General features: G+C 39.9%; 3 protein-coding genes across 9 annotated transcripts; 2 read left to right on the top strand and 1 right to left on the bottom strand.

Annotated features, from left to right (window-relative positions):
* Positions 1-861: 861 nt before the first annotated feature.
* On the top strand, positions 862-7,068 carry lrrc8da (leucine rich repeat containing 8 VRAC subunit Da). Of its 3 annotated transcripts, none has more exons than XM_018677171.2 (2): positions 862-1,160; positions 3,500-7,068. In XM_018677171.2, coding segments are annotated over exons 1-2 (2,559 nt in total). In that variant the 5' UTR covers positions 862-1,159; the 3' UTR covers positions 6,058-7,068. The 3 variants fall into 3 exon arrangements, with proteins under 3 accessions (XP_018532687.1, XP_018532688.1, XP_018532689.1); XM_018677172.2 differs by having other exon boundaries at positions 862-1,164; XM_018677173.2 differs by lacking the exon at positions 862-1,160 and adding an exon at positions 2,715-2,924.
* A 2,085-nt stretch (positions 7,069-9,153) lies between these two features.
* LOC108883717 (DBIRD complex subunit ZNF326) lies at positions 9,154-14,799 on the top strand. Of its 3 annotated transcripts, none has more exons than XM_018677167.2 (11): positions 9,154-9,322; positions 9,569-9,684; positions 10,405-10,495; positions 11,071-11,488; positions 11,744-11,819; positions 11,962-12,028; positions 13,174-13,318; positions 13,464-13,524; positions 13,641-13,771; positions 13,887-13,976; positions 14,617-14,799. In XM_018677167.2, exons 1-11 carry the CDS (start codon positions 9,246-9,248, stop codon positions 14,635-14,637), a joined length of 1,293 nt encoding a protein of 430 aa, XP_018532683.1. In that variant the 5' UTR covers positions 9,154-9,245; the 3' UTR covers positions 14,638-14,799. The 3 variants fall into 3 exon arrangements, 2 of the variants coding, with proteins under 2 accessions (XP_018532683.1, XP_018532682.1); XM_018677166.2 differs by having other exon boundaries at positions 13,171-13,318; XR_007813053.1 differs by lacking the exon at positions 14,617-14,799 and having other exon boundaries at positions 13,171-13,318; positions 13,600-13,771; positions 13,887-13,905.
* Positions 14,800-14,949: 150 nt separating this feature from the next.
* On the bottom strand, positions 14,950-26,841 carry znf644a (zinc finger protein 644a). Of its 3 annotated transcripts, none has more exons than XM_018677162.2 (7): positions 26,765-26,841; positions 26,518-26,676; positions 20,595-23,250; positions 19,347-19,940; positions 17,817-17,942; positions 16,394-16,496; positions 14,950-15,990 (listed from the first exon to the last, which is right to left on the bottom strand). In XM_018677162.2, exons 3-7 carry the CDS (start codon positions 23,245-23,247, stop codon positions 15,795-15,797), a joined length of 3,672 nt encoding a protein of 1,223 aa, XP_018532678.1. In that variant the 5' UTR covers positions 23,248-23,250; positions 26,518-26,676; positions 26,765-26,841; the 3' UTR covers positions 14,950-15,794. The 3 variants fall into 3 exon arrangements, with proteins under 3 accessions (XP_018532678.1, XP_018532679.1, XP_018532681.1); XM_018677163.2 differs by having other exon boundaries at positions 26,579-26,676; XM_018677165.2 differs by lacking the exon at positions 26,518-26,676 and having other exon boundaries at positions 26,765-26,826.
* Positions 26,842-26,845: the final 4 nt, after the last annotated feature.

Below are 26,845 nucleotides of genomic sequence, written 5' to 3'. Positions count from 1 at the left end.
ATGCTGACTTATCAGTGTTAATAACAGTTTAGTTAAACTGTGAGAACACAGTGCAGCGCGTGGACACAAAGCACATGTGAGTCTGGGAAGTCTTAATTAGTCAGCAAAGTACTTTCTGCCAAAGCCAAGACGCATTTTGTGGTATCTGACTGAAACAAAGAGGGGGAAGCTGGTGCTGCGTTCAAGTCCCGTTGGAAATTTGGCGAGAGAGCACGGTTTTCAGTTAGTATCCCCGTAAAAGGTTATTTTCAGGTTTTCGGTCCATAATACATCTCATTTTAATTTACTGAATATTAACAGACGTTATTATAGATAACACTGTTTTCTGCATACTGCAGCTACCATCACGGTAAACAGGTTTTCTCCACAGCAGTGAATTAAGCCATCATTATCTCATGAGTTATGAACTGTGCTTTTCCTACTCTGACATGTCAAAAATGTCGCTGCAAGGTCAAGTAGCTTCATTTGTGACCCCAGTGACCTGTGAGTTAATTCTGAGGTCACATAGCAAACTCTCTGTTTGACGTTTTTAACGTTTTTAACTCTTATTCAGTTTTCAATTTCTTAACTTCACGAGTGTCTTCTTTATAGTGAAAAGGAAAATATAAGCCCAGGTCAAACCAGTGTGTTCTGTTTTCGCAGGGACGTGTGTCCGGACCAATTTGAGGAAATACTGTTTTTTTTTTCGCTTCATTATTAGTGTAAACTTTCGTCTCTTTAAGTCTGTAAATTGCTGGTATTTGCCCCATTTCCCCCCACACGCTGTGAATGCAGCATCAGATAAGCTCGCAGGCGGTGTCTTCGTGAACTCGCCGTAATGTCATCCTCCAATGAGAGGCGCCCATAACACCCACAACATCGGTGAGTGCGGCTCCATATTGGATCTGCCTCTTCTTAGAAATACATTACACTGAAGCGGTCTGCTTGCGCATATTGTTCCGCCGCACGGCTGGCTCCGCTCAGGTATGAGGGATGTGACCGACAAACCGCGCTGTCACGAACAAATGTTGTTCAGAGCTTTTGTTTCACACACCGGCGTCATTCCCGCAGTTTTTAACGGGGCTAAGAAATTAGGTTAAAGGCGCACCTGAAGACCGGAGCGAAAAGTGGCATGCAGGCTGAGGAAGAAATAATTGGATTGAGATAACCACACACCGGCAGTAAGTATGTTTCTTTTACTGTGTTAAAAATAATTTATCCGTTAGCACACTAATAATCAATAACTTGACTTTTTCTTCCCGCGTGGCCGAGGAGATAATGGTTCCCAGATAAGAAACTGGTTACCTGGTGTGAATGTTTAACGCCGTGGCACATGATGATTCTCAATTTCACATGTTTCAACAGGTCACCTGACCCGGTACACTAACAGACAACTTACTGCGCAAGAATTCCTCGCGTGAAGAAAGTAGTCAAACGTTTCATCATCCAACTATAGAAATGTGCCATTTCCTCTTGTGACAGGAATAGTCTGAGAAATGCTGTATGTTGCTGTACTGTACGTTTTCCACATGGGCCTATATTCTCACTGTCTGGAGCCTCAGTTCTGGCTTGTAGTCTGTAAACCATCTTTAAACCTATAATTCATCTTAATTAACTTAAACTTAACGTGCAACACTGTGGATTTATCACGTGGTTAAATTCATATTTACCTCAGACACACGTTTAACACATTGTCAGAAAAAGGGGACTTCTCACCGCCCTGTCTCTGCTGCCAGGACCCGCCTCTGGCACTGGGGCCCCTCCCTTTCCTGGGGGCCCCTGGGCACAAGATTTTTTTTTGGTGCAACATCGTGTGTGAACAGGCTGGGGGAGGGCAGGAGGAGCCACTATCAACTTTGTATCTGTTGTGGTACATTAACATCACTTGTGCTGCTTCACGCTCAAAACAGATCATTAAATATCATGCTTTGCCTGGATAAAGGTTAAACATAGACAGAATAAAATGACCTTCATTGTCTGTCAGCTTGATACGACATCCCTAACAGCAATGTAACAATCATGACAGGAAAAATAAAGAGGTGGCGATATGACAGGAGGTTACAATGTAAAACACTAAAACTTTCAATAAGCCCGTTGATGCAAACTCATGACCTCCAGCACTGCCCGCCACTCCAGACTAATCAAATTTAGCTGACTGTGTAGGCTGTCTTCACGGCAGACAGTCCGACTTGTCACAGAAGGAAAAGCACAGGTGTTACTTATACCATTAGCAATGGCTCAGTTCAGGTGTCCAAGTCAGCCATGACTGCACAACACCAGGGGCCTGAACTGGAAGAGCTAAATGGAATTTAACCACATGTAAGACTGCTTCAAGTGACACTGGGAGAAGAGAGGACTTTCAAGTTCCTCTAAACAAGACGTTAACCTAGTGTAACCCTGCAAATGAAAACTAGAACAACTTGATCTAAGTGTGCAGAAATGTAGCCTGAGGCCTGATGCTAGTATTTCAAAATGTAAAATATGGTTCATATTATGTTAAATTTGTGAAGTTTTTCTTTTTGACACACAGCAGCCAAACTGGCAAATGATCTTTTACATTAAAAAAAACAAACATTCATAGCTCACAGGATAAAGTGAAATATGTATTTTTTTTTCTTAGAAATGCTTCAAGTACAGTTCAAACAACAAATGATCGAAATGGACACGTAATTTATTTATTAATGAAATGCCTGAAATTGAAGTTGTGCTTTTTAAAATGTGTTTTTTTTTTTTTTTTTTGGATTAGAAGCAGGGGACAGATAGGAGAGGATACAAACGACCCACATGATACACAGAGTGCCACATATACTAAATAAGGAAAAAAGGACACAGTTTTCAGTGCGTCACCAAATGAAACACATGTGTGCCAAACAACTTACTGAGTCAGAGCAGTTGGTTGACTTGTGCTCACATCAAAGGACCCGGCACTGTTCCAGTAACAACAGGTTGTAATAAGCCTTAATTTAGCACAGTCTTGGCTTGGTGCTTAAACATCATTAAAACATTACTGAATGAAGTTACAGGAAGTAAGAGTTGAATTTAGCACATATTCACACCTTGTAGAACTCAGGGTAAAATGTGTCACTCTAGCAGCCTCAGCAGTGAGTATGATGTGGCTCTGCTTTTGGCAACCTGTTATGGATTTTCCCCAGAAAGGTTCAACTTCTTAGTGTAGGTTTGTGCTCTAAAAAGTCATTTTTTAAAAAACTTTTTTTGCTTCCTGAAAGACTAATGGGCACAGGGTTGAAAGGACTAAGATGTCCAGGTGTTGGTAATCTTAACGATGATTTCTCTGTCACTTTGTTTTATAAAATGTGTAAACAGTTATAAAACTGTTACACGTTCATTAGTTTCCTAGAGACCATGGTAACCAACAGAGTGATACTCAAATATATTACATTTACACTGATATAAAAGAGAGAAAATTCCTTGAATGATTGAGTCAACTTTTCACAGCTTAATGTAATATGAGTGCAGAATACTCTGACTGCATTGACTGACTCTCCTTTATTTCTTACAGTGATGTTCACACTCACCGAGGTCGCATCCTTGAACGACATCCAGCCGACGTACCGCATCCTAAAGCCATGGTGGGATGTCTTCATGGACTACCTGGGCCTGGTCATGCTCATGCTGGCCATATTCGCCATGACCATGCAGATCACCAAGGACCAGGTGGCCTGCCTTCCTTGTTTGGAGGACCCAGAGGAGGCCTCAGGACCCAAACCCCACTCGTTCCCCCAGCCGAGTGCAAGCGACCCAGCCTCATCTCCAGCCACCGGGGCCCCTGTGGCAACCACCATCCCATTAGTCACCAAGGACTTACCGGACGAAGCCGTCCACGAGATCCACGTTACACAGCAACACACTGCTGTGTTTGCGGAGAAATATGCCAATCAACCTCAACCAACGGGGGTCAGGACCAATCTAGACTATCAACAATATATCTTTATTAACCAAATATGTTACCACAATGCCTTGCCCTGGTACTCCAAGTACTTTCCATACCTCACTCTCATCCACACAATTGTTCTCATGGTCAGTAGCAACTTCTGGTTCAAATACCCGAAAACAAGCTCAAAGATTGAACATTTTGTTTCTATTCTGGGAAGATGTTTTGAGTCTCCATGGACTACGAAGGCTTTGTCCGAAACAGCTTGTGAGGACTCAGAGGAGAACAAACAGAGGATGACCGGCACCTCTTCGGTACCAAAGCAGGTATCTTTAGAGGGGAAGGACGAAACTGTCACCTCATCCACACCCATGCTTGGGGTGAAGTTTTCTGCAGATAAGCCTATCGCTGAGGTCCCAAGCAGTATGACAATCCTGGACAAAAAAGACGGGGAACAGGCTAAAGCCTTATTCGAGAAGGTGAGAAAATTCAGAGCTCATGTCGAGGACAGTGATTTCATCTACAAGCTTTATGTAGCGCAGACCATCGTCAAAACGGTCAAGTTTATTTTGATATTGTCCTACACTTCAACCTTTATGGCTGAGATTAATTTTAAACACAGCTGTAAACCTGATATTAAACAGTTAACAGGGTACAGAGAGTTCTTTTGTACGCACAACATGGCTTTCATGCTAAACAAGCTGCTCATTAGTTACATGGCTCTGATTTTGATCTATGGGATGGCGTGCCTGTACTCTCTCTTCTGGGTGTTTCGGCGGCCTCTGAAAGAGTACTCGTTCGAGAAGGTCAGGGAAGAGAGCAGCTTCAGTGACATTCCTGACGTCAAAAATGACTTTGCATTCCTCTTGCACATGGTTGACCAGTACGACCAACTCTACTCTAAGCGCTTCGGTGTCTTCTTGTCCGAGGTCAGCGAAAACAAGCTGAGGGAGATCAGCCTCAATCACGAGTGGACCTTTGAGAAGCTAAGGCAGCTTGTGACCCGTAACGCACAGGACCAACAGGAGCTGCACCTTTTCATGCTTTCTGGACTCCCGAATGCAGTGTTTGACCTCACAGACCTGGAGGTGCTTAAACTGGAGCTGATTCCCGAGGTGAGGTTCTCGGCAAAGGTCTCCCAGATGACCAGCCTGCAGGAGCTGCATCTCTGCCACTGCCCCGCCAAAGTAGAGCAGACAGGTTTTGCTTTCCTCCGCGACCATCTTCGCTGCCTTCACGTCAAGTTCACTGATGTTGCAGAGATCCCAGCTTGGGTGTATTTGCTAAGGAGTTTGAGGGAGCTGAACTTAATCGGCAACTTGAGCTCAGAAAATAACAAAATGATCGGTCTAGAGTCCATGCGGGATTTGAGGCATTTAAAGACATTATGCCTGAAGAGCAACCTCACTAAGATGCCCACAAATATCACAGAGCTTTCACCACATTTGATTAAATTAGTAGTGCACAATGATGGTACAAAACTGCTGGTACTAAATAGTCTGAAAAAGATGACAAGTCTGATTGAACTGGAGCTGTACAGCTGTGAACTGGAGAGGATTCCCCACGCTATTTTCAGCTTGACCAACTTACAGGAGCTCGACCTGAAATCCAACAACATCCGAACCATAGAAGAGATCATCAGCTTCCAGCACCTCAAGAGGCTGACGTGCCTCAAACTGTGGCACAACAAAATAATCACCATCCCGTCCTCAATCGGGCAGGTCAAGTCTCTGGAGTCTCTGCACCTCTCGCACAACAAACTTGAGTCCCTGCCTCCAGCCTTGTTCACTCTACCTAAACTGAGGCACTTGGACGTGGCCCACAACTCCATCATGGTGCTGCCTCCAGACGTCGGCCTCCTCCACAACCTCCAGCACTTAGCCATCAACTCCAACAAGCTGGAGGTGCTGCCCAAGCCCCTGTTCAGATGCACCAAGCTGAGGGTGCTTTGTCTGGGGCACAATGCGCTCACCGTGCTGCCGGAGGCCGTGGGTCAGCTGGTCCAGCTCACTCAGCTGGAGCTAAGAGGAAACTGCCTGGACAGACTGCCCGCTCTGCTCGGAAACTGCCGCATGCTGCGCAAAAATGGCTTGATTGTGGAGGACCATCTCTTCGACACACTACCTGTGGACGTTAAGGAGAGCATCAGCCGAGAGACCAACGTGTCCTTTACGAGTGGCTTATAGCACAAAAACCACAACGCACACTGGCCTGCAGCTCTCCTGGTTCATAACATGCCTGTATAATGGATGGACTTTTTACTATTGTAATATCCATAAAAATGAATGCATTCACTTGATTATTTTAATAGGTTTTATTAGATGCTTATGTATTAAAACAATACAGATTGCTTTTTGTTGCTGAGTATGTATCTAATTCAGCAGTTTGTTTTTGGCATTTAGATTTTTTCATAGCTTTGATAAAATATTAGAAATTTAGCTTCTCTATAGACCAAAACTGTTTGTTCCACTGACACGTTATGTAGATTTATTGTTATTGTTTTAGGTACTCAGGTATAATTGTTACCATGGGGAACAATCTTTTGCCTTAACTGCTGCTATTTTTTTACAGTGAGGGCTTTCACAAACTTAAGGCCAAATATAAATATTTCATGTTTTCTTGTCATTTTCCAAACTGTCTTTATCAACAGAGAAATTTCTTTATGTTATGGAAACAGACAATGCAATGGTATTTTCTTGGTAGTATTTTAACTTTTGTTTAAATCATGTAACTTTTTATTTTCCTTGATGTCTTGTAACAGAATAAGTTTAGAGTTGTAAAGAGTTGATGGAGACTAAGCACCAGAAATGAACCTTTACCTTACTGTTGTAGAGATTGTACACTAAGGCCTATAGTAATTCATTTGCACAATGAAAACGTAATTATTTAAATATGGGTGAATGTCCTTTGTGATAACATGCTCTCAACCAGTGTGAGCTGATAAAAGGGAAATCTGTCGACTGTCTTTTTTTAAATCAGGCTTTTAAAATGTGTGATAAAAGTGGTCACAGGTACGAATGATCATCCTATATGTCAGAATCATGTAATGACGATAAGCATGTCTGCCTCCTTTCTTCTCAATGTATTTCTGTGTAGGCCTCTCGTACATGTGTTCCTAGGAGCTGCTGTACCACCTCGGTGATCCTATGCTCAAAGTTCACAACTTTATGGCACAATAAAACAAGATTTTAGATGAATGTCTAATCAATTTTCATCCACTACAAGTGCACCTCACTGAACACTTTACTGCAGCCAGACTGCAGAAATATAGAAATGCATGTTTGAAACCACAGTCAGGCATCACATTACTGAAGAATCAAGGTAAACTTACAATAATGCTTTAAATAGAAAATCTCTTATATGTGGAACATACTAATGCAAGTGTAACATGCCAGAAGTCTATTAATATTGGCTTTCACATGTAAACTTGCTTTTCTTTCTTTCGATAAGCTGGCTAATATCACATATATTCACAAGCCTTACAGCAGAGATTTATAACTGCTGTCAGCAATTATGGAAATACAGCAGTTGACAGTGTCATTAGTTACACAAGACAGACTGTACTAAAGTTTCACTCCACATTCCCCCTAAAATAAACTTTTGTCCACAAGTTCTCTTGTTTCCTGTCTAAAAAATAAGGGTTTGTGCTCATGTCCCAGCGAGGGGCTGCATACAAAGACCCCTGAGTTAAGGCTCCTTTGTCCATGTCATCAAGAGATAGAGAGTGGATGAGGTTACAGTGACCTCAGTTGTCCACAGTGAATAGGATCATGATGCCAACCTGCTGATTCTACAATGAAACAATCAAAAGTTTAACTAGCTCACATAATGTGTTTCCACTCCAATAATAGTAAAGACACTTTAGTCTTTGTCTTGACATCACAAATATTTTTCCTCTGGATTGTGATTAACCCACATGATCCATAATCTTTTCTTTATATACATATATATATTTTACCAGATGTTGTTAATATGATAGGGATATATGATGACTCCTGTCAAACTATTCAGTTCTCTGGTACATGGATTGGTGTTGATTGGGGACTTAGGATGATCCTCTGCAAACCAGTAGCATTGTTTATGTGAGTGAGTCCTGTTGAGGAAGAGGAACAATATCTTCACTGTTCCTGTGTAAATCTTGACCAGGTTATTAAGGTCATGTGTGTTATCCATGTATGTAGCCTTCTGTTCAACACTCTAATTGATGGTCCTGCAGAATTCAGGATAAGTGAACTTTTCTGAGACTTGACATCCTGATGTTGCTGACCTTGAGATATCCTATCCTGGCTCTGAAGGCGTCAGCACGCACTGCGGCTTACTCTGTCTGGCTGTGTTTATGCTCATTCACTTTGCTAAGACTAACTCAGCTTTCAGCAGATGCTCCTGTCTGTAATCTCCTCTGCAGAGCATTTGTTAAATTATACTTTAAGCATTCAGGTGTGCACCTTTATTAAGTCATATTCACTGAGATTATTCACAGATTTGTACATGAAAGTGCATTTTATTTCTTTTTAGTAGAGTTACTGTAAACTGTCTAATATTTGAATTTATCCACATTATTTGCAGTAATTATCGGCAAAGCTGAGCCAGTGTCAGGTAAGCCAGGAATGATTTAGCCTGTTTATTATCTATCCATGGCTGGATCAACATGCTGGGGGACAGGACACACCTTAAAGCCTCTTTCAGTCAGGGCTGTGGCCAGGACTTTGGAAATACTGTGGTCATGAATAATAGTTAAAGCTGTTAAATAATTTTTTTCTGCTAATTTTATATAAATAAAGCATTTTTTCAAGGAAAAAACATCAAATAAACTGCTTCTAAACTAGAGACAGCCAACTTAACTATAATAACTGTTGCTTATCATTGTCTCTGTTTTCCCTATAATCAGCATCAGGTTACATTCTTTCCAGGAAATTTCCAATGAGATTACGGGGAAATTATACAACTGTGAAATAAAGCCTCATGGTTGTTATGTTTCCAAACTCTCTGGAAGTCAGTAGAGATAAAACTCAGAAAAAAAACAGTGGAATCAGCCTAGAAAATGACTGTATTGTGATTTTTATTGTTGAACATAACTTCTCCAAAGTTTCAAAACCCCCACATTCCTCCCAAAGAGGACATGAACTTCCTGACCACAGTATAGTATTTATTATTGTTAGCATTAATGCCATTTAGGTGACATGTATAGACTTGGAAACCTCAGTTCATGACATTTAATACAGGTGTTTTATTCTATAGTGTCCACAAACCATGAACCAGGTTGAACATGTGTTGCAGAATGCTGCCACCTGTCGTCAGGTGTAGGTATCTATGTATCAGCTCTTTGTAGGTGAACGAGCTACACACATATCTGCCCCTGTAACGCAACCAAACAATGAACCGTCAGACTAATGTCCCGTTCAGCTCTTCAACAATAGGAGCTGCTCCAGTGTACAAACAGCTGCCTGGAAGGTAAGTAAGTGCTCTGCGCAGTTTAACATGAATGAACTTGTTCTGTGGTTAGCAGCTATGTAGCTAAAGCTAATAGCACAAACTGCTAAGCTAGGTAAGTTTTGTCTCCTGATGTGTTGGTGTTGTTGGCACTGATAAAACACCATTCTGCCTTTGCCTTAATGCATTAATATTCAGTATCTATTATTGTGGCATTCACTTGCTTTGTAGAACTGCTCTAATATCAGTCTTTTCTGTGATAAACAGAGTACCCAAAGACTTCATTGAGGCTATGAAACGCCTCCCAGTGAAGCCAGCAGACAGCTCAAACTTCAGGACAGCTGACATGGCTGTTAAGACACTACCAACTCGGAAACGTGCAGGTAACCTCTGTGGATATTTAAGCTCACCTATAGACAGCACACAACATTTCCTTACAAGGCCTTATCAGTGGTATTGCATGCTTTAAGTCATTTACCTCAAATTGCTTATATTTTACTTTGTGTACTGTTCTGGGCATTCCCTGGTCTGATTCATTGATGTATGTGAAAGTTTTGTGCAGACACCAACTCATCAAGTCTTTTCTTATGTTTAATATTTTCATGGTATTTTATGACTTTAGTAGAGAGTTATTAGAGGAGAGATGACAGGAAACTATATTGCTCAAGTCTGTTCTATCTTTTAATAAAATATTAATATTCTTGTAAGATAATACAGAGGACACTTCTCAAAATCATTCTGCACTAGAACTGCATTAGCATTCAACAATGATGTGACACTGACACTGACATTAATGCAGATTTCACTGTGACAGATTTTTCAACTGAGGCAAGTTTCATGACTCTGCTGATTGATTTTGATACCATAAAGAAATCAATGGAAACCAATCTCTGCCTAAAACTATAGGAAAATATGTTGAAAAGCTTTGTGGTCAGCATAAATTAAAAGAATGCATATTTTTGTTAATGATCTTAAACGTGTCAATACTCTTGTATGGTCAAACTCTGGGTTCCCTTCTCCAGATCAGAATTGGGGATTATCATGTAAATTGTTGTGCTCAATATAAATCAACATCACTGTCGTTTACCTTTTGGATCCTACAGCACCTTCTACTAGTAAATGGAAGTCTTCATTCAAACCAGTTGGAGATGAAGATGACGACTCTCAGGACAAAAGCGCAACCGGTTCAGAGAAGTATGTTTGGAGCCTCCATAATTAATTAGTAAATTCTACTAGAAGTTCTGCAGGTCCCTTGAATAATCTCTACCTCTCAGTGATGACACTATCACTCTCTGCTTTACATCTCTCAGTCACTGATCTAATCCACAGTGATTTACTTCCAGGGCTGCAGAAGCAGCACCTGAAGTGTCAGGTGATAGAGGGTGATGTTGGCTGTAGTCACAATCCAGGACGTCCCACATTTGAGCTTTTAACTTTGTCTTGTGGTGACTGCCTGAAGGTGACCTCCTTACACATTATTCCATGTGGATTTTGTGAGGTAATAGTGCAAGTGGGTGAGAAAGATGCAGTGTGTCACTGACTGCTTAAACAAATGGACAAAATTCACTAAGTGTGTGCAGCAGCTAATTAGTTTTATTTCATGCAAGGAAAATATGTTTTCTTTCTCCCAACAGCTCATGTAGTTTGCTGGAATATTTATAGTGTTTGTGGACATTCAGTTGACATTGGTAACATGTCTTTACACATGGTCTATGTAATTGTAAATTGCATGTAACTCACACAGTGATCCCTATTTTTTCTCCCCTCAGGGCTGAGCTTTACGACCCTTACGATCCCGGCTCCTCAGACTCAGAGCTGGAGATGGGACACAGCAAAGAGAAAAGCAGTCACCTGTCATCTGGTCAGGATAACAACCAGGGACGCAAACGTAGCCGCTGGGACTGCGAGCCAGGGAGCCAACTCCTTGAAAGACGTGACTTTAGCGCTGAAACCAGACCCGGCGAGAATCGAGGTCTCGGTTCAGGTCACAGAATGCCTGAACGACAAGCTTATAGCTCAGACACTGAATCGCTTGACAGACCGGCATACGGCTCCAGAAGTAGACCTTTGGACCACAGGGTCTGCAGCCCTGACAGGATTGTTCACATCTCCTCTACCCAACAGTTTCCTGCGTCTTATGGGGGACAGAAGACCAACGGGATAACAGTGGTAGAACACAGGAGAGAGGTATCATCAATATCACTTAGTGTAACAGCTGAACTTGTTTGTATTTATGTTTGTGTTAGCCTGTAATCATGTCAACCAGCATGTGATTCATAGGAAAGAAAATTAGTTTTTGGGTTAGTGGTAACATTCAGTCTTGGGTTGTAGACATGAGCAGGATGCAGGGCCTGTTTATGGAACAGACACTGGCTCCTTTTTATGTGGAGAGACAATACTGTGGCACTTGGTACCAATCAGAGAACTTTCTGTCCTCTGTAGACAACCACTTCTGTTAGATTATCCCCACCCAAGATACAGCGAGATTATCAACATCAGTCGGGGTTTGCGGAAACAGGTAACTTGGCATGTTCATGAGGTAATCTGTAAACTGTTTACTTGCTGTTACGAACCACCACCATTTCACATTATATATTTACAGAACACAGTATTTTTGCCGTGTGCACATGTATTTCCTTTCTTTGTGTAATGTTCTTCAGCTCTGGACCAAATCAAGCCTGCCACAGAGGTGGCAAGAAAAAGAAACAAAACTGTGATAATGGACAGGTAAGCACCAGGCAAATGGACACCCTATTGTTTAAAGATGCTACATGCAGAGTATACATGTCACAATCATACTCAGTTTCATAGTGAAGTATAATTGCCATAGCAACAACAAGGACACACATGTTCATGTTTTCATTATGTTTAATATTGTCCCCTGATGCGCTTTGGCTAAAATTATGCAGGATTAACTAATATAGAAAGATGAAGCTCTTTAAACCTCACTACATGTTTTTACAGAGGCAAAGCCAGAGCTAAGAATCTGTCAGAATCTGTCTCACTGTGTCTAGACATGTAGCATTAACATGTCACGCAGGGAAGGGAAGTTACAAAAGTTTGGAGGTAATCAGCTTGAAGTGCCACTATTTTGTCAGAAGAAACAATATAAGAAGAAATCCACATGACTATGTTACTGTCGTATGTTAGGTTAGTTGTCATTAGCTATCATCAGATAGGTTAGATGTAAATATAATTGTCCAAATTTAACCTACTCCACACTTCTAGTGTAAGAACTGTATGAATAGCTAAGTCTAGTTTTATCTAAAACATGTCAGTGAAAAATGTCAGTATGCATGTGTCAGCCACCGCTGTTGTAAACACATTTTGACACATTATAAACACTGGCTGAATGAACATGGTGTGAGAGAGCTTAGATAGCTTTGCACAGACTTTTTTTTATTTATTTTCATACCACTTTCTTAACAACTTTACTAGCTCTGTGTTTTTGTCCAACAAGTGTTACCACTTGCAAAGCTTCAGCTAACATTGCAACACAAACTACACTTAGACACCTGGACTGACTGATGAACACAAGCTGTAACATCAGAAAGATAACTTGCGTCTTTATACAGGTCTGTTCCTGTTCCATTATTCACATTTGCATTATGGCAGTTTTATTGCCTCCTCTGTGCACATTAAAGTCCTCTCTGAAAACACTAACAAGGACTTTGGTCAAAGCATTTGAAAAGAGAAAACTGCATTTACACATTGCAAGGACATTAACCTATTTAACATGTTACTGTAAATACAGCTTGGTCTGGTCTTAAGATGTTATTTCAATTTCAAATGAAGACCATAGGCTGTTAAAATGTCTGCTATTTAATGAATACTCTGCAACATTGAATATCTTAATGCTTTTCTTGTAGCAGCCCCATCACCTGTGACCTTTGTGACGTTGAGCTGGCCAATGGGCAGGAGCTGGAGGATCACCTGGACAGCAACAGCCACTGGGCGACACTGGAGCACATTCAACAGAGGAATAATTACGATGATATGGCGATAGCTTTCCTGCAGGTAAGATAATGCATAGTATGTGTACAATAGTGTTTTCTTTGTCCCACTTGTAATATGTGTTTAACCCAAGGGCACACAAGATTTCTGAACAAATGTTGGTGCATTCGTGTGTCTGGATGGTGACTGACATCTTTTACTCCTACAGGAGGTCATGCTGTATAAAAGCCGTCAGTGTAGTCGAGCCATAGAGGACTGTGCTCTTCAAGGTAAATGACTGTGAACTGTCACAGACTGTGAAAAAAGAGTAAAACATTCATTGTCTTACTGTCTTCTTTTTCCAGACTAACAAAGCCTAAATACAGTGTGATCATTGTATTGTCAGCTCTACAGGAAAATGACCACATGACAAAGGTGGAAATGTTCCACTGTGCAGCTTGCAGCGTCTTTGTTTCCACATCTGCATCCTCAGTGCAGACTCACATTACCTCCCAGGAACACCTCTCCAACACAAAGGTAACACTTATGTTAAGTAGCATACTTAATATACAATAAATATCACTTCATCATTTGTGAACTGGCCCTAGAAAGAATGAGTTGAAGTGGTGACTGACTCACTGATTTCCTAAAGGAGTTTGAAGTGCAGCAGAAACGTAACTGCCTCAGCAAAGCAGAGACCATAATGAAGGAGCTGAGGCCTCAGTTTGAACACTTCATGAAGGTATTTGACTGTAGGGAACATCAAATATACATATGTACAATAACATAATGTATGTAGTACATAATAGTGTGGAGCTATGGGAATTTTTTGATGTATTGTGTGTGTATTTCAAGGGCAGGTGGTCTGTGGTCATTCACATGCAAGATCAAAGGAACATTTAAAGATATATTTCAATAGAGGTACACAAGTGTCAACAATAATCAAGTACTATGAAAGCTATGATGTAGGCTCCACAGTCAACATTTTCAACTCAGTCAACAAATAGAAATGTATGGAAAGGAAACATCTAATATTAAATCCTGTGTCTTAATAGGAATTAAACATTGTATAAAGTGAAATAGCAAAATGGATCAAAGTAACACTGTACATTTGAACTAATATGAGATTGTATTTCATTACACTACTACAAGCAACAACAAACCAAATCTTTCCAAACTGATAGAAAAATCACTGAAGTAAAACATCTTGCATGTAATCTCTAGAGTAATGCATTTGTTTCCACCTCAGTACATTACTTTTAATTAGTAGCTCAAGCAAATAATACCCTACAAGCTGTCTTGTAATTACTTGTAATTAAAGCGGACTGCACAAGTTTACACATGCAGCTGTTTGACTACTTAACTTGATTCGTCTCTTTCAGGGTGACAGCCCATTTGAGTGACGGGAACCACTGAAAGTCTTCAAAACACTGTTTACACTGAGATGCTGTTTGCTCTAGATGAGGGATGATGGACTTCCGACAACAGCTCACTTTGAATCACATCCACAAACATAATGCATCAGCTCAGTTACTGTGCAGCATATTGCTCAGAGAACATAGTGTTTTTGTGCCATTTAGGATTTGTCATAACAAAGGAAAGCACGCCCAGGTCATCACCATTTGGTCACCATAAGAAGATGAATCCTGTGATTTGTTTTAATTTACAGATTCAACGCTTATATTTTCTGTGCAAAAATAACTAGAAAAAGTCAATTTGTTTCTTTGCTTTTTTTATTTAGAACAACACAAATGTTTTAAGCATTGTATCTGTGTGATATAGTACATTTAAAATTAAATTATTTCAAAACAGTATATTTAAACATTAAATATAGGTGACATGTATGAAGGGTGTTGCCAGCACGGGCTGTGCGTGTTAGGTCTTTTTTCTTAACCACCTTCAGTTTTAATTTTGTATTAGAAACAATGCAGTTACTGAAATACTATAAAACACTTTCTATGCATAACAAGTTTGCAGACATTTTTCTTTTTGTTCTTGAATAATAGCTCACTTTTTCCACTTGCGATTCTTGGAACTGTTTGTCACGAGCTTTCAGGTGCTGTCACTTTCAGTTGAAATATTCATCTCAATAACTCTGTGGCCTGAAAACAGAGACTGTGGGCTTTGATTTCAACATGTTGCAGTACAAAAGAAACATGATTCTATGCATCTTACGAATGTGAATATTGATATAGAACAGAGGTGCTCCCAAATGTTGACAAAAACGGACTGAAACCATGAGAAATCTGAGGTAAAAGTTGTCTTCATTAGAAATGGATTCCACACTACATTACTGCATAAAACAAGAAAACAGTCCAACATGTCCATTTGGAAATGTATTCCAAGAAATGGACCATGTAAAAACAGAAAAAGGTAACAATATCCAAAATAATTAACTTTTTCATCTGTCCAAATGTCCAAACATGCACAATACTTCCATCCTTGAGCAGTATTGTACTTTTGGCCAGTATTTCATTGACTTAAAAAAAAAAAAAGTGAAAGAACATCCAATGTACATACAGATACAGTCTAGTGAAATCTAAAAGGATCCCCATTGGCTTCATGAGGCAGCATGTGTGGCTGTCAGAGAGCTGTCTTGGTCAGTCTTGAGGGTTGGGGGGTCCGTGGGCAGCGAGGTGACCTCTACCATGCCTAGCCCAGTGTGAGGGACACTAGTGTTCATGATGTGTCTCTGTAAATGTTTGATCCAGTCCTCCTGGACCGACAGTGGACCCTGGAAGACGAGGTCACAGAACCTGGAAAAGGAAGGAGAGAATATTATGCCCATGTAGTATTAGCCATTTTTAGCCAGGATTTACTGCTTTTCTGTTTTATATCATAGTAAACTGAATATTTTTGGATTTTGGACTGTTGGTTGGAAAAAAACAAGACATCAAATAATATCATCATGTACTCTACTCCTTATTTAAATTTATCAGTCTCAGTCATGTTGATTACTCAGTTTCATTATTTTTTAGAAAACATCAGTGTCAACACTTTTCTCATTCATCTGAGTAGACTATTTTTTTTCTGTCGGTGGTCCAAATCTAGTTGCCTGAGGCAACTGGGCAACAATAGAAGCCCGTTGGACTGTAAATGCAGTATTATCCACCATTTAAATAAAGAGTGTATTATACTGTATGTTCATTAGAATAGTACCTGCAGGTTAGTCTGTACATTTCCTCTGGAGTTTGTGGTAAGGGCAGTGTCTTCTTCTTTGAGCCAGGCCTTGAGCGCTGCCTCCTTGCTTTACAGTCAAATGCTGAAAGACAGAATTTGCCTCATGAATTTACATCACAGCCTTGCTACTTGAGTATTTTAAATGGGCAAGAAACTGTAATAACCATTGGAAGGTTTTGATATTGTTCAGTGATGTTTCAACAATGGTACTCATACAACATTCTGTTAGTTCACTAAATCGGGACATAAGCCCTCACATTATCTGTCCTGTTTTGGCCTTGTGACCTGCGAGGTGAATGGTCTGGCTCTGTGTTTCAGCTGCACTGCCATGCAGCTGAAACACAGAGCCAGAGGCCAAGATATAAGAGTGATGATCTGTGCCTACAGGAAGAGTAGGCCTTGAAGGCTTTCTGCCATGAAAAGGCTGTTCCTCCCACAGATGCACCCACCACACTCCACAATTAAAATCTTTGCAACATCTCACTTTCTGACTCTCCTCCAGATCCTTACCATGGGGAGGACACAAATAACCACTGGTACACTAAATATAACTGATTTGTACGTCACAACCCCTTGTGGTATCTAGCCACACAGGTAATTTTGGCTTTACCTGCTGAGGTTTTAAGATACCATTTTGAGATTGCTGTTGTCACAGTGGAGGTGGATTGATTTCATTTGTGAACAACTGACTGGTGATCAGGTTACTTAGGTACAATTAGGCAGGGTTAAGTTTACTTAATGCATCCCCGATCAGATTTGTAGTTTTTGGTCAGAACATCAAGCAAATGAGGTTAAGACCAAAAAGTCCTTCAAAAGTGTTCTTCATTGTGATAAATGGTAACACAATGATATTATGCCAAGTATTCATGGCACTGTCATGGGTCTTGTTTAGGTTTTGACCACTAGAAGTGCTGTGGAGCAACATATTCTGAGTAGGTGCCATTTTGTTTGTATCCTGAGCACATAGTTGATGTGTGTACATTCCTGCTGATGGTTTCATTCTCCTCCAGAAGAAGGAAGAGGGAAATCTATTTCATACCCCTGTAAGGCCTCAAGGATATGCTTGATGTGCTTTGGTGAGAAACCATGAATATGAACGTAACTGTGTTTGTTCAGTGCTTCATAGGATTTCTGTATGGAAGTTACGTAATGTGTTTACCTCTGTGCTTAAAGGCTGGCCTATATGTGTCTGACACTGCCACACAGATATCCAACTCTGAAATCTTCAACATTTGGAGCCAACTCTTCATTGCTAGAGCATTCACATATTTTGATCATAAAAAACAGCTAATAAAACTACTGCTTGTATTGGAATATACTGTATATACCACAGACTGACAATGTGCTCTTGCAGAAGATATTTTCTTTGTGTTTAACTTAAGCTGTTGCTGATGGTACTTACTGGTTCCCTCAAGTAAGGCAGTCCTTTTTCGTTTTGCATATGCCCGGAGGTGATTTGATAAACTGACTCCACTGTGGAAAGTTGCATTGCAATGGACACACACCTTCCTGTTGAATTCACCTTTCTCTGTAGAGAAGATATAAAAACAAATCAGTGAAAACATAAATACAATGATACTTATTGGTTAGTGGTGTAAAGGAATTACAGAAATTGACTTAATAACAACAGATACTTCCATCCCTTTGTGTGATAAGTTTGCAATGTCTTTGCTCAGCTATTGCATCTTTTCAAAGGTCAGTTGCAAAATTCAGTTTGACAAAATAATTTTGGTTTCTTTGTAATATAAGCTGAAATACAGAATGCTGAATCTGGATTGTGCTGGCCATTTCTAATGTATACTGTCATATTGTAATTTAGTTAGGTTAATAGATACGGTCTTAGCAGTGAGAGCAGAGTGATATTAAACTGACAATACAGAGGAATTAATTCCACAATATGAACTAGGAAAGTGGCACTCCAAAACTACACAAAACATGTAAGTTTATCATTTTATTTGTGCTGACACATTTCAGCAAGCACACCTTCATCAGAAGTTCCACATTGTGAGAACAAGAATGGCTTAAAAAGTCTGCATGGCTAATACCTAAATAAAATCTGCTACCTAACTCTTTTCAAGCAATTATTGTTATGAGACAAGACAAAAAATAATACGACTGCCTTATTATGTGCAGAATGCTCCACTGTTTCGGCCATATAATATGAAGGTACTTAGAAAATCTTATTCTATGCTTTTATGCTGATGAAACCTCACTTAAACAACATATAAAGTCTCTTAATCAGTACTCAAATTTTTGCTTAAAACAACCTCTGCAGATATTAGTGTCCATGTTTTACTTGTCACAGACCTTCAAAAGCTGTGGCTAAATATTTTTAGTAGATGATTGACTGTTAAAGTGAGGTGAGATCATACACTTATGTCTAATGTTTATTTTTTCCTCTGAATACATTTTCATGACCCGAATTTATTATCTGTCATTTTGATACATGATGCTAGAGCCTGACCAAAATACTGGTGAGCCAATACTGAAGTACATAAATGTTGTAAAATATGCAATTTATGTATATATGATTGAAATTTGTTTATTTTGTTGCAGTTATTTATCATTTAAAATAAATCTGTATTGAGTTTTACCTCTCAAAATATGCTATTACAATTATGGATGATCTTTGATAATAAATTTGTGCTGTAAAGCATCTGTGCACTTCTGTAACATTTTTTTGACACCTCCAAAATATTGACTTCAGTGTCGTCAGTATTGGTTGCTTCAATTAATTCACATCTTAGTTTTATGTTGTTCTTTTTTTTTTTTTTTTTTAATATATTGACTTTTTTCTATTGGTCTGCTAAAGTTATTCAATATGTTACAATAACTACAAAATTCATCAGGATGATATTAAATGAATCAAAACATTGGAGTATTCCATATCCTGATTAATGTGTCTAGTTACTACCATCTGGAGGTTACTTACCAGATATTGAGTTTGGCAGTGAAGCTGCAACTCTTGATCCTGAACTGTGCTCACTGTTTGAAGAAACTGTTAGCGTGTTTCTTGACATCTGAGAGGACCCCTTTAGTCTGGCGTCTTCCTGACACTTCCTCCTCTTCAGAATTCCTATCAAGGCAGTTGTGCCTGAGAGTGAATTTTTAACATCCAACTTAGTCTCTAGTTGCCTTTTTTCAGAGTCCACTTCGTTTAAAGAGAACGTGGACATCAGTGGTTTGGCATCAGTGCAAACTCTTGGAACAGAATTATTTTTTGGGATTCCAGTGGGGGATGGCGTGAAACGATCAACACTTGACAGCTTTGGTGAAGCACCATATTGGAAATGGTTCCGTCTCTTTCCTAGAATTTGAAGTGCCCGCTGGAACTCCTTCTTGTCGCGCATCAACTCCCGAAGTAAAATTAATGGAGATTTGTTCTTTGTTGCAAAACTTTTACCAAGCTTTTTGAGGTGGCCTCGTATGTGGTTGGACTGCCCAGTCCGGTTATCAAATGAATCTCCACATAATGGACAGGAGTGAATACTCCTCACAGTCTCTGAATCTGACTCCACCTGTAACGCTGAAAATAAAAGAAATGAAAAAAATAAATACATAAATAAATAAATAAAAATTAGCATTAAAATAATGTGAACTTTATAACATCAAAGTACATATACAGGAAAACTATAGTTTAAATCCAGTATAAAAACAGATCTGTCCATTGGTTGTACCAATCGAGAGAACATTGAACTCACCAAAATAATTGCTGAGATCTCAGATATGGCTGCATAGCTAAATACAAGTTGAATGGCTAAGCTGACATTTTGTCAGAATAGCTACAATAATGTTTTGAGGTAGAACTGAAAGTAAGTGCTCCCATAATGTGTTTTTGAAAAACTGCCAGTGTACACAACAATGATAAGTATTTTAGGTAACAGTTGAATTAAGAAGTCTGCCTGTAGACTGATTTTTAAGTTTTTAAGTAATAATTTTACCTGTTCATTTTTGTCTTTTCATCTAAATAAATTTGACATATCTCTTTGCTTTATTTACAATCCATGACCCTCATCTAAAATTGGCCCACTGGATTTTTTTACCAATAGCGTCACATTCCAAGGTCTCAGCAATGACTCTGGTACACTCAAGTGGAATAGTAACCGATTCAGAGCCACAAATATAAAAGCTGAATTCTTATACACCAAGTTAGAAGAACATGTAGTAAGTACTGAAGTACCTTTTTTCAATCTCCGGAATGCTGAAATCTTCCGTCGAATTCGTGGCCTCCTATCTTGAGAAGCCACCTGCTCGGGAGACACCACATGGCGTGCATTGTAGCTCAGTCCAACCCTATGAAGGTGCCCTCTGACATGATTGGACAATCCAACACCTGACTCAAAGACTGCAGGGCAGTATGGACAGTTCTTGCGGTCTGATTCCAGCTCTGACAAATCGTCTGTGAGGGATTCCCCCAGTGGTATTTGGTGGGATTCAAAGGTTTCTTGAAATACTTCTGTTTCTATGCATTCTTCTTTAATTTCAGGATCATTCTGTTCTTGCTCTTCAGTCTTTATTTTCTCAAACAGCCTTTTAGATGCCTGCAGAGCACCCCTCATGGACATTCTTCTGCTATAGGTATAAATGATGTTTTGTTTTTCTTTCTTGATACCATTGTTAAAAGAGTTTGTGTTTGGATCTGTATCCCTAAACTGGAAAATATCTTTTTCATCAAAGTCTGCCACCTCTTCTTCTTGGTTTATTTTCTTGGGACTTGGCAATGGTTTTGGTGAGATGAAACATGAGTCTTGATCAGAGGTGTTGCGATATGGGGTGGACATCTTCCGTTTGGATGGTGACTTTTTGATTCCTAACTGATCTGTGTTCAGCTTGTCTTCACTGATGCTTTTAAGGTGTCTTTCAGCTGCACTGGAGGGCACACTATGGCCATTTGGGGATAAAGCTGAATCTTCAATCTTGACAGTCAATGTTTCTGGTGACTGATCAGAGCCATCTCTATCACTTTTGGAATCCTGAAGAGATGTGCTGCAATTATTGCTTTCTTTCCTCTGTTCAGTGGTCTTCTTTCCATGTCTTTGCCGGGACAGGAGAACATTAATGGATTTGTCGAGTTTTGATTCTGTTAGTTGAGACTTGAGACCTCTCTTAATCTTGCTATTTTTGAATAAGTCTGAAATGTCATCAGACTCACTAGGTAAACAAGCTCTTTTAGAGGAGAACTGATTTTTTATTGAGATTTTAGATGTAAACTCTGCATCTTCTACAGGACTTTCACAAGTAGGCACATGCTGCTCCTTGGATGCTTGCGCATTTTTGCAACTACGCTGTCCAGCTTCGTATTCCTCATAGGTTTGTTGATGGCGCCGTAGAAGGTGATTCTTCAAAACATTTTTGCTAAAAGCTCTGTAAGAACAAATGTTACAGGAGAAGGTTTCAGAGTCATCATTCTGGACCTGTGCCTTTTTCTCACTACGCTGCGTAGCTTCGTATTCCTCATAGGTTTGTTGATGGCGCCGCAGAAGGTGATTCTTAAAAACGTTTTTGCTAAAAGCTCTATAAGAACAAATGTTACAGGAGAAGGCTTCAGAGTCATCATTCTGGATCTGCTTTCTCACCGTAATAACAGTGTGCTGCATAATGTTGTGTCTCCTAAGGTCATTCTCACTCAGAGTCCTGAAGCTACATTTGTCACATCTAAACTTTCTCTTGTCCTTCTCGTGCGTTTTCGCATGCTGAACAAACGTGTTTGGGCAGTTTGTTCCAAATGGGCATTGAGGACAGAAAAGCTTCACGTTTTTTTCCTCTTTCTTCTCATCGTTCATTCCTTTGATCTCTTCAGTGAGTCTTGTTCTCTTCTCCTGGTGGATGGTCATGTGCTCAATAAGTGAACCACTTTGTCTGAAAGACTGTCCACATTCCCGGCATATAAAAGGCTTTGGCGAAATGTTTGGAGAGTCAACGTGAGACTTCATATGACGATGTAAATGATGTTCTTTCTTGAAGATGAGCTTACATTTTGAGCAAGGATAACATGATGGCTTCTCTTCTGAATGAGAATTTATTGTGAGCCTCCCCTTCAATGGTGAAAGTCCATGACTTATACTGTTCCCATGTGAATTTCTTGCAGGGGCATTGTAAAGAATTTCCTTGATGGCCTTTACAGTTCCATTTGGATACTTGGAAACGTTCCCTGTTGGTGACGACTGTGACTTGGGGAACTTCCTTGACTTTCTGACTTTTCTCATAGTCATGGAGTCTTCGGGCTCCTCTGCATCAGACAGTTCCTCAGATGACTTGTGGCTCAGATCGGGGTAAAGGTCTTCTGAAGGATCCACCATGACAACCATGTCCATTTTCCGTTTCCTTCTCCTTTGGTTGTTAGTAGGAGGGACTTCCTCTTTAGGCTCCTCACCAGGAGAATCACCATGGTTCTCCCACAGAAACTGCATAAACTCTTTGTGAGGGTCCCAATGAAGGTCACTGGCACTGCTATAATTATCCAATGAGTTCTCAGGTGAATCTTCATCAAAACCCCAAATTCCTGCGGTGTCAATTTCCTGCACTGTTTTTAGCGGGGTGATACTCTTTTCCTCCTCTTTCTCTGTGGAGATGCTATTGAGTTCATGAGCTTGTGTAGCCTGATGAGAAGAAGGTCCATTTCCCAGGCCAACTGGAGACAACATATCTTCGTTTGACAGAACATCTAGGACACTGTTTTGTTTCACAGAAGGCTTGCTGAAAGAATCAGTGCAAGAGGCTGATTCTTGGGCCATTCTCATTGGCTCTTCCAGGAGCGAGAGGGCATTGATCTCAGGATCTGCATCTTTGTCATCTTCATCAACACCTGTCAGACATGACATTTCAGCTGCCATGGCCTGAAAAAGAAAAGTAAAGCCTTCTTAGATATTCTGCAATCACAAGTGTTAGACTAAAAATGACTGCAGCATCCCAAAGGATAAGTTCAAAACTTTCTCACTTTAGGCATAGGTTTTTCAGTCTTTGCACAGTAACTGATCTGGGCAGGTAGCTGCTTTTCGATTTTCTCTCCATACTCTATTATATACTTGTGCCTGTAAGATTTTCTGGTGGATTGTGTGGCTTTGACACCTTTATCTTTTTGAATTCTGCAGAAAGCTTTGTGTTTTTTTTTGTTTTTTTTTCAGTCCTAACGTCGCTGTGTTACAATATGGAAGGAGGGTAGACTGATAGGGGCATGTTGTATGGTACCTATGAAACAGTGAAATATGATTCCAAGAAGGATGACACAACACTGCACAATAGTTTGTCTTCACACACAGGATTTTACTCTTAACTCTTAATTATCATGTTGGTAACTATATTGTCTTTCATTACGACAATTGTGAGGTAATATACCAGGAATGTATTTGATTGGTATAATGTGGCAGCAAAGGTAGAGCCAGGTTGAACTTTTTTGCTTAATGACCCTGTGTTGTTTTGCGAGAGTCCCCTGCAATGGAACCCCACTGTACCAATGGACTAGTTCCATTCAGAAGATAGGGAGGGCAGCATTTTTTAACGCACAGTTGAAGTCAGTCTGAGTGTTGCCTTTCTCTTGCTGCAACAATGGTGACATTTTTGGACATCTGCAAGCAAACCACTGTTCTCATTGCCAATACTGCTTAGTAGGCACTCAATCTTGATTGCCCCATTCTGACTCGATGTCAGCTGTTATAGACTAGCATTTCTTTTCAACCAACCGCTTGTAAATGGACGGGGCCACTGTTTAGCCAAGTGGTGACGCGTCAAAGGTTAAGCCTGTCTCAGGTTGGTCAGAACGTGGAATTTATGATAAATTCTTCCATTCTAGACCATTATAAGCTCTGTCTCCACCCTCAGGCCAAAATGTCAACTGTGCACATAAGATATCCTGGAATCTAATAGGTACATTGGTAAAACCAATGAGATTTTTAACACATATACCTCTCCTTTAGTACGACTCTCAGGACAAAATTGTATTCACTGGTACCACCATAGATGCCTACTATGTAAGAAATGATTCATGGTTCAGATCAGCATTTAACCCCTTAATTACCGTGGCATCGACAATATTGGCTTGTCATTCAGAAGTTACTCTGTATACTGTGATTAATCATGTTTGCATTTTTAGTTAACTTTGTTAGCCATTTACAGCCATAGCCACTTAATGTTTGTACTTGAAGTATTTTTGCTTGATAACAAAATACAAAGAAAGAAGTTTACTTAGCCTGAGATATTATAACTCGAAACAATCAAGTTGTATTCTTTCATCCACTTTCTGATCGAAAATTGTGAAAATTGCGATAGAAACTGAAAATAATATCACCAGAAAACACAGGACATTTCTGAAAAGGAGGAGATTTCTGAGCCCTTCTTTAACCAGATCCACGCTGTCTTCCTTATCAGCTACCTAAAGCCTGGCACACGCTAAAATATTGTAAAAATCTTAACTGATTTAGAAAATGAGAGAGACCATACACAACAATAAATGATGACAAATTTCACAGTTTTGCTCTTATAGGGTGTGATGTGCAACAAGACGACCAACACGGCGCCCCACACACTAACAGATTTTGTCCACCAACAACCAGAGTCTTGACACTCAAAACTCGAAATCTCATGCAGTCAAACGCAACTTTAGAGTAAACAAACATGGCGGACAATCTTCTATTTGTTGTGCTTCTGTCTTCAGTCAGATTGCTTCCTGATTGGCTATCATTCCATTCCACATGACAATCCAGGGTGCATGTTCAACTTTCCTCAGTTAACCCCCCACACAACAGGATTTCCAAACGTAAATATTGAACATGTTTAATATTAGTGTGTGCCACTCTTAACGTGAACACACCCAGTTCTTTTAGTTTCCGCATAGGCCTGGTGGTGGTGACATTTAGTTTTACTTTCATGTTGGCATTAGCTGTCCACTAGAGGCTGCTACTGAGACTTAAACCATTCAACGGCACAGGCCTTAACTGTTTAGTCATGTTCTGAATATAAGTAGAGCTGCAACGCCAGGCGATTAACAGAAAAAATAATCTGCGACTATTTTTAGTTGGTCTTTTTGATGGTAAACATTTCCTAATTTTAGCAGCTAAATAGTGAGGAATTGCTACTTTTTGTCTTATGTGACTGTAAACTAAATATCTTTTGGTTTTGTACTGTCGGTCCAAAACCAGTAGTTTTGCTACATTTTAATGCATATTTTTCACTTTTTGACCTAGCTATTCATCAGTTACTTCTGAAAATACCTGGCAGATAAACCAATAATGAAAATAATGACGAGTTACAGAAGTAAATGCAAATATACAATAAATCAGTGGTGGTTAGGATGGTTTAACCATCTGATCAAAATGGTCAGTACCTGCAGCTTTTAGCAAGCTTCAGCAAATGTCAGAAGCTTAATGCTGACACGGGTCTAGTCATTGCTTTACAAATCCAATACTGACTGTTACTTATGTTTTATGAGCTAAAGTTTGCCATGGTCATGCATTTTTGAATGTGCTTGTTTGATGTGAAAAGTAAACAGTTCAGTTACAGTACAGTGTCATCAGAGTTACCTCCTTGACTCAATCAGCACCCACTGACTACAAAATAAATAAAGCTAAATATAAAATATACGTGACATTTTACTTGGATGATTAATTGTGGCCATTTATAACGCTACAAGGTCGCAGGAGTGAGAGGTCCCGGATTTGAAGGGCAATAAAAGTGTCATACTAAGTGAACGCTGCTGTGGCAGAGAAAGGTGTTCCTAACATATACACAAAAGCACCAAAACTGAAAAGCGCTGGACCTCGTAAATGGCTTTTGATGAGCGGTTGTGGATTTTGTACAGAGCTAAAACTTTCAGCCCACTAGTTCAGTTATATGCCAGCAAACAATAGTTGGGATCGGTTTCCTACGGTACCCACTTTCAGAGCAAACTGGATTATTTATACTATGTTTCGACTGAGAGTCATTGCATTTCTTTAGCGTTTGTATCACGCTGGCTTGTTGGATGCTGCTTGCAGGAGCTGCAGACCATTCCATTAAGGCTGTTCCATACCAAAACCTATTCCTCAGGCTAAACTATAGCTAATGACAATCATTCCTCGCTACTCACTAAACGGATATCAATTAAATGATGAAAAACAAACAAGCGTTACCTCCGAGCGGTGTGGATGGAGACAGGGCACAATTTAAACGCTGCATTGAATAATTTCTTACTTTCGTCTTCCATCTATTTCACAGTCGCCATTTTCCGTGGTGGTCTGGTGTGGGACAGATCATTTCTTTTGTAAGGGTAACCACACATATAATTTGCTCTACGGTGACAGAAAGGAAAACAAATGTTCCAATAATTACATTTTCTTGTGTATATAATTTATAAAACAGCAACAGTTAAAAAGTTACCCGTGTTATTGTCCCGTATTATTCAGTCACGTAATGTTACGAGTCGGCGCCATGTTCCCCCGAAAGGTTTGAAATGGTTCG

This window comes from Lates calcarifer, linkage group LG4 (assembly GCF_001640805.2).
Source record: "Lates calcarifer isolate ASB-BC8 linkage group LG4, TLL_Latcal_v3, whole genome shotgun sequence".
NCBI classification, from domain to species: domain Eukaryota; kingdom Metazoa; phylum Chordata; class Actinopteri; family Centropomidae; genus Lates; species Lates calcarifer.
Note: the sequence above shows the minus strand (reverse complement) of the source record. Positions and strands in the feature narration are given on the sequence as shown.

Bases quoted from the DNA above. Each gene is read 5' to 3' on its own strand.
- LOC108883717 (XM_018677166.2), top strand. From the start codon at position 9,246: ATGAACCGTCAGACTAATGTCCCGTTCAGCTCTTCAACAATAGGAGCT. The intron at 11,489-11,743 runs GTATCATCAATA...TGTCCTCTGTAG, and splicing joins TGGTAGAACACAGGAGAGAG to ACAACCACTTCTGTTAGATT. The intron at 12,029-13,170 runs GTAAGCACCAGG...CTTTTCTTGTAG, and splicing joins AAAACTGTGATAATGGACAG to CAGCCCCATCACCTGTGACC.
- znf644a (XM_018677162.2), bottom strand. From the start codon at position 23,247: ATGGCAGCTGAAATGTCATGTCTGACAGGTGTTGATGAAGATGACAAA. The intron at 16,497-17,816 runs GTAAGTACCATC...TCTGTCTTTCAG, and splicing joins TGCCTTACTTGAGGGAACCA to CATTTGACTGTAAAGCAAGG. The intron at 15,991-16,393 runs GTACTATTCTAA...TTCCTTTTCCAG, and splicing joins ATGTACAGACTAACCTGCAG to GTTCTGTGACCTCGTCTTCC.